Raw genomic sequence first — 7,334 nt, 5'->3', positions numbered from 1 at the left:
TCTCTAACCCTAAGTACCTGAAGCATGCCAGGTGCCTTTCTTTGGTCTGTCCAACAGCTCCGATGGCTTTGTCCCAGTGAAAGCCTTCCACTCAGACACCCTCTGCTCTGAGGATCACTTGCTAATAACCAGCTCCAGTCGTGTGGGCTTCTGAGCAGAATGAAGAAAGGTTGTTTCTTCCAGCAGTTAAATGATGCATCAGAATTGTCAATCTGTTCCAGGAAGCTGTTCTTATTTTCATGCCACAGAGACTTACTCTCATTTCTTTAGAGACATTTCAAGTCTCTAATGAAATGAGAGTCATTTCAAGACATTGAATGTCATTTCAAGACATTCCTCAATTTCTAGTTTCTTCAATGAAGAGTTGAAATCCAAAGTTCTGGGTTCCCTGATAATTATCCTTCCCAGGGAGAGACTCAGAGGAGAGGCTGCCTTTTTTGTTCTTGCTCCATCCCATTGCCTGGAATGTGTATGTGATGGCTGGAGCTGCAGCAACCATCATGACACCATGAGGCCGACCCTACATTCTTAGGACGGTACAGGAAGAAGTTGGGAAAAGCCTGTTTCCCTGAGGGCCTCTCCTTTCCCAAGAAAAAATATCCCATTGGTTTGTTGAAAGCTTTCTTATTCTCCAGATTTCTGTGACTAGCCTGAGGCCATTTCTAAGTGACACAGCAGGTAGAGACAGTGACCTGAAGATGTGGCTAGGGAATCGGTCCTCAGAGATCGCTGATCCCCAACCACAAGAACAGGAAAAGGACCTGGTATTCTTTCCTCCATGACCCAAAGCCCAGTGGGTGCAGACACGTGGGCTGCAAGGCTGTGTGTGCAGAGATGGATCCCAAGGCAGCAGTGTGATGATTGGCGGGTGAGAAGTCGATGTCAGCCCTGGGGTGCCCCTGGCTTTAGGGGGTCTTGGATCCCCGGGGACCCTCTCATTGCACAAAGAGGCCAGAGACCACCCACTCCCCAGCTGGAGCATGATGCCCCAGGAAGGGAAACCGAGGCAGGACGCACTGGAGGTGCTGTCCACCAGGTCGCCCTTGGCATCTTCTCACAGCCCTGGCTCTTGGGGGGAGCTGTCCCCCTCCTCCTGGCACCAGCAGAAGGGGAAGGTCCCACAGCACGGCTGCAGCCACGGCTTCCACATGATGTTCCCCAAGGAGAGCTGCTGAGGCACAGGACTCAGGGTCTCCTGGTGCCGCGCCACGGCCTCGCCCACCCGCTCGATCACCGCGTGGTACAGGGGCTCAGAGTCAGGGGACAGGGGCTGGGCCTCGGCAGGGTCCCTGGAGAGGTCGAAGAGCAGAGGCGGGCTGTGGTGGATGACGCCCTCCCCGGAGCAAGGGCAGAGGTGCTGGTTAAGGCAGGACCCCGAACCCGCGGGGTGGAACTGCGGCGTCACGTAATGCACCTTCCAGACTCGGCCACCTGAGGGCAAAGGGAGGAATTGAGGCAGACACCCACTGGGCTGCGACTGTCTAAGTCAGGCCTGGGCCCGAGGACGCACGTGGACCTAATGCTGCGGGTGTGTGTCCACAAAGGGCAGCCCAGGAGGACAGGGTGTTGACTGACAGACGATTTATACAGAGAGAAACGGAGGACGGTGCATGGACGAGGGTGATAGGTGGAGAGAGAAATGGAGGAGGGTGTGTGGATGATTGACAGATGATAGGTGGAGAGAGAAATGGAGGAGGGTGCGTGGACGAGGGACAGATGACAGCTGGAGAGAGAAATGGAGGAGGGTGCGTGGATGATTGACAGATGATAGGTACAGAGAGAAATGGAGGAGGGTGTGTGGATGATTGACAGATGATAGGTGCAGAGAGAAATGGAGGATGGTGCGTGGACGAGGGACAGATGATAAGTGGAGAGAGAAACGGAGGAGGGTGCGTGGATGATTGACAGATGATAGGTGGAGAGAGAAATGGAGGAGGGTGCGTGGGTGATTGACAGATGATAGGTGGAGAGAGAAATGGAGGATGGTGTGTGGGTGATTGACAGATGATAGGTGGAGAGAGAAATGGAGGAGGGTGTGTGGACGAGGGACAGATGATAGGTGGAGAGAGAAATGGAGGAGGGTGCGTGGACGAGGGACAGATGACAGCTGGAGAGAGAAATGGAGGAGGGTGCGTGGATGATTGACAGATGATAGGTACAGAGAGAAATGGAGGAAGGTGTGTGGATGATTGACAGATGATAGGTGCAGAGAGAAATGGAGGATGGTGCGTGGACGAGGGACAGATGATAAGTGGAGAGAGAAACGGAGGAGGGTGCGTGGATGATTGACAGATGATAAGTGGAGAGAGAAATGGAAGAGGGTGTGTGGATGATTGACAGATGATAAGTGGAGAGAGAAATGGAGGATGGTGTGTGCATGATTGACAGATGATAGGTGGAGAGAGAAATGGAGGATGGTGTGTGCATGATTGACAGATGATAGGTGGAGAGAGAAATGGAGGAGGGTGTGTGGACGAGGGACAGATGATAGGTGGAGAGAGAAATGGAGGAGGGTGTGTGGACGAGGGACAGATGATAGGTGGAGAGAGAAATGGAGGAGGGTGTGTGGACGAGGGACAGATGATAGGTGGAGAGAGAAATGGAGGAGGGTGTGTGGGTGATTGACAGATGATAGGTGGAGAGAGAAATGGAGGAGGGTGTGTGGGTGATTGACAGATGATAGGTGGAGAGAGAAACGGAAGAGGGTGCGTGGGTGATTGACAGATGATAGGTGGAGAGAGAAATGGAGGAGGGTGTGTGGGTGATTGACAGATGATAGGAGCAGAGAGAAATGGAGGAGGGTGTGTGGGTGATTGACAGATGATAGGTGGAGAGAGAAATAGAGGAGGGTGTGTGGATGATTGACAGATGATAGGTGGAGAGAGAAATGGAGGACGGTGCGTGCACGAGGACAGATGATAGGTGGAGAGAGAAATGGAGGAGGGTGTGTGGGTGATTGACAGATGATAGGTGGAGAGAGAAATGGAGGACGGTGAGTGCACGAGGACAGATGATAGGTGGAGAGAGAAAAGGAGGAGGGTGTGTGGGTGATTGACAGATGATAGGTGCAGAGAGAAATGGAGAAGGGTGCGTGGATGATTGACAGATGATAGGTGCAGAGAGAAACGGAGGAGGGTGCGTGGGTGATTGACAGATGATAGGTGCAGAGAGAAATGGAGGATGGTGTGTGGACGAGGGACAGATGATAGGTGGAGAGAGAAACGGAGGAGGGTGTTATGATGATTGACAGATGATAGGTGGAGAGAGAAATGGAGGAGGGTGTGTGGATGATTGACAGATGATAGGTGGAGAGAGAAATGGAGGAGGGTGTGTGGATGATTGACAGATGATAGGTGGAGAGAGAAATGGAGGAGGGTGCGTGGGTGATTGACAGATGATAGGTGGAGAGAGAAATGGAGGAGGGTGTGTGGGTGATTGACAGATGATAGGTGGAGAGAGAAATGGAGGAGGGTGCGTGGGTGATTGACAGATGATAGGTGGAGAGAGAAATGGAGGAGGGTGCGTGGATGATTGACAGATGATAGGTGGAGAGAGAAATGGAGGAGGGTGTGTGGATGATTGACAGATGATAGGTGGAGAGAGAAATGGAGGAGGGTGTGTGGGTGATTGACAGATGATAGGTGGAGAGAGAAATGGAGGAGGGTGCGTGGGTGATTGACAGATGATAGGTGGAGAGAGAAATGGAGGAGGGTGCGTGGGTGATTGACAGATGATAGGTGGAGAGAGAAATGGAGGAGGGTGCGTGGGTGATTGACAGATGATAGGTGGAGAGAGAAATGGAGGAGGGTGTGTGGATGATTGACAGATGATAGGTGGAGAGAGAAATGGAGGAGGGTGTGTGGATGATTGACAGATGATAGGTGGAGAGAGAAATGGAGGAGGGTGTGTGGATGATTGACAGATGATAGGTGGAGAGAGAAATGGAGGAGGGTGCGTGGGTGATTGACAGATGATAGGTGGAGAGAGAAATGGAGGAGGGTGTGTGGGTGATTGACAGATGATAGGTGGAGAGAGAAATGGAGGAGGGTGCGTGGGTGATTGACAGATGATAGGTGGAGAGAGAAATGGAGGAGGGGGCGTGGGTGATTGACAGATGATAGGTGGAGAGAGAAATGGAGGAGGGTGCGTGGGTGATTGACAGATGATAGGTGGAGAGAGAAATGGAGGAGGGTGCGTGGATGATTGACAGATGATAGGTGGAGAGAGAAATGGAGCAGGGTGTGTGGGTGATTGACAGATGATAGGTGGAGAGAGAAATGGAGGAGGGTGTGTGGGTGATTGACAGATGATAGGTGCAGAGAGAAATGGAGGATGGTGTGTGGGTGATTGACAGATGATAGGTGGAGAGAGAAATGGAGGAGGGTGTGTGGATGATTGACAGATGATAGGTGGAGAGAGAAATGGAGGAGGGTGTGTGGACGAGGGACAGATGATAGGTGGAGAGAGAAATGGAGGAGGGTGTGTGGGTGATTGACAGATGATAGGTGGAGAGAGAAATGGAGGAGGGTGTGTGGGTGATTGACAGATGATAGGTGGAGAGAGAAATGGAGGAGGGTGTGTGGACGAGGGACAGATGATAGGTGGAGAGAGAAATGGAGGAGGGTGTGTGGGTGATTGACAGATGATAGGTGGAGAGAGAAATGGAGGAGGGTGTGTGGGTGATTGACAGATGATAGGTGCAGAGAGAAATGGAGGAGGGTGCGTGGGTGATTGACAGATGATAGGTGGAGAGAGAAATGGAGGAGGGTGTGTGGATGATTGACAGATGATAGGTGGAGAGAGAAATGGAGGAGGGTGTGTGGGTGATTGACAGATGATAGGTGGAGAGAGAAATGGAGGAGGGTGTGTGGGTGATTGACAGATGATAGGTGGAGAGAGAAATGGAGGAGGGTGTGTGGATGATTGACAGATGATAGGTGGAGAGAGAAAAGGAGGAGGGTGTGTGGATGATTGACAGATGATAGGTGGAGAGAGAAACGGAAGAGGGTGCGTGGACGAGGGACAGATGATAGGTGGAGAGAGAAATGGAGAAGGGTGCATGGATGATTGACAGATGATAGGTGCAGAGAGAAACGGAGGAGGGTGCGTGGGTGATTGACAGATGATAGGTGCAGAGAGAAATGGAGGATGGTGTGTGGACGAGGGACAGATGATAGGTGGAGAGAGAAACGGAGGAGGGTGTGTTGATGATTGACAGATGATAGGTGGAGAGAGAAATGGAGGAGGGTGTGTGGACGAGGGACAGATGATAGGTGGAGAGAGAAATGGAGGAGGGTGTGTGGATGATTGACAGATGATAGGTGGAGAGAGAAATGGAGGAGGGTGTGTGGGTGATTGACAGATGATAGGTGGAGAGAGAAATGGAGGAGGGTGTGTGGATGATTGACAGATGATAGGTGGAGAGAGAAACGGAAGAGGGTGCGTGGACGAGGGACAGATGATAGGTGGAGAGAGAAATGGAGGAGGGTGTGTGGATGATTGACAGATGATAGGTGGAGAGAGAAATGGAGGAGGGTGTGTGGATGATTGACAGATGATAGGTGGAGAGAGAAATGGAGGAGGGTGTGTGGATGATTGACAGATGATAGGTGGAGAGAGAAATGGAGGAGGGTGTGTGGATGATTGACAGATGATAGGTGGAGAGAGAAATGGAGGAGGGTGTGTGGGTGATTGACAGATGATAGGTGGAGAGAGAAATGGAGGAGGGTGTGTGGATGATTGACAGATGATAGGTGGAGAGAGAAACGGAAGAGGGTGCGTGGACGAGGGACAGATGATAGGTGGAGAGAGAAATGGAGGAGGGTGTGTGGATGATTGACAGATGATAGGTGGAGAGAGAAATGGAGGAGGGTGTGTGGATGATTGACAGATGATAGGTGGAGAGAGAAATGGAGGAGGGTGTGTGGGTGATTGACAGATGATAGGTGGAGAGAGAAATGGAGGAGGGTGTGTGGATGATTGACAGATGATAGGTGGAGAGAGAAATGGAGGAGGGTGTGTGGACGAGGGACAGATGATAGGTGGAGAGAGAAATGGAGGAGGGTGTGTGGGTGATTGACAGATGATAGGTGGAGAGAGAAATGGAGGAGGGTGTGTGGGTGATTGACAGATGATAGGTGGAGAGAGAAATGGAGGAGGGTGTGTGGACGAGGGACAGATGATAGGTGGAGAGAGAAATGGAGGAGGGTGTGTGGGTGATTGACAGATGATAGGTGGAGAGAGAAATGGAGGAGGGTGTGTGGGTGATTGACAGATGATAGGTGGAGAGAGAAATGGAGGAGGGTGTGTGGGTGATTGACAGATGATAGGTGCAGAGAGAAATGGAGGAGGGTGCGTGGGTGATTGACAGATGATAGGTGGAGAGAGAAATGGAGGAGGGTGTGTGGATGATTGACAGATGATAGGTGGAGAGAGAAATGGAGGAGGGTGTGTGGGTGATTGACAGATGATAGGTGGAGAGAGAAATGGAGGAGGGTGTGTGGGTGATTGACAGATGATAGGTGGAGAGAGAAATGGAGGAGGGTGTGTGGATGATTGACAGATGATAGGTGGAGAGAGAAATGGAGGAGGGTGTGTGGGTGATTGACAGATGATAGGTGGAGAGAGAAATGGAGGAGGGTGTGTGGACGAGGGACAGATGATAGGTGGAGAGAGAAATGGAGGAGGGTGTGTGGGTGATTGACAGATGATAGGTGGAGAGAGAAATGGAGGAGGGTGTGTGGGTGATTGACAGATGATAGGTGGAGAGAGAAATGGAGGAGGGTGTGTGGGTGATTGACAGATGATACGTGCAGAGAGAAATGGAGGAGGGTGCGTGGGTGATTGACAGATGATAGGTGGAGAGAGAAATGGAGGAGGGTGTGTGGATGATTGACAGATGATAGGTGGAGAGAGAAATGGAGGAGGGTGTGTGGGTGATTGACAGATGATAGGTGGAGAGAGAAATGGAGGAGGGTGTGTGGGTGATTGACAGATGATAGGTGGAGAGAGAAATGGAGGAGGGTGTGTGGATGATTGACAGATGATAGGTGGAGAGAGAAAAGGAGGAGGGTGTGTGGATGATTGACAGATGATAGGTGGAGAGAGAAACGGAAGAGGGTGCGTGGACGAGGGACAGATGATAGGTGGAGAGAGAAATGGAGGAGGGTGTGTGGATGATTGACAGATGATAGGTGGAGAGAGAAATGGAGGAGGGTGTGTGGGTGATTGACAGATGATAGGTGGAGAGAGAAATGGAGGAGGGTGTGTGGATGATTGACAGATGATAGGTGGAGAGAGAAACGGAAGAGGGTGCGTGGACGAGGGACAGATGA

At 51.4% G+C, this 7,334-nt stretch overlaps 1 protein-coding gene across 1 annotated transcript in view; it reads right to left on the bottom strand.

Annotated features, from left to right (window-relative positions):
- Positions 1-331: 331 nt before the first annotated feature.
- The window catches only part of ARSD (arylsulfatase D), a 30,292-nt gene continuing 23,289 nt past the window's right edge, over positions 332-7,334 (bottom strand). The window contains exon 10 of the mRNA XM_079124990.1: positions 332-1,431. Within this exon, the coding sequence (XP_078981116.1) occupies positions 1,055-1,431 (377 nt within the window). The 3' untranslated portion in view covers positions 332-1,054. The remainder of the gene's footprint in view (positions 1,432-7,334) is intronic.

Source organism: Sciurus vulgaris (genome assembly GCF_902686455.1).
Source record: "Sciurus vulgaris genome assembly, chromosome: X".
Classification (NCBI taxonomy): Eukaryota; Metazoa; Chordata; class Mammalia; order Rodentia; family Sciuridae; genus Sciurus; species Sciurus vulgaris.
The sequence above is the reverse complement of the archived record's forward strand: the minus strand, read 5'-3'. Positions and strand labels throughout refer to the sequence as shown.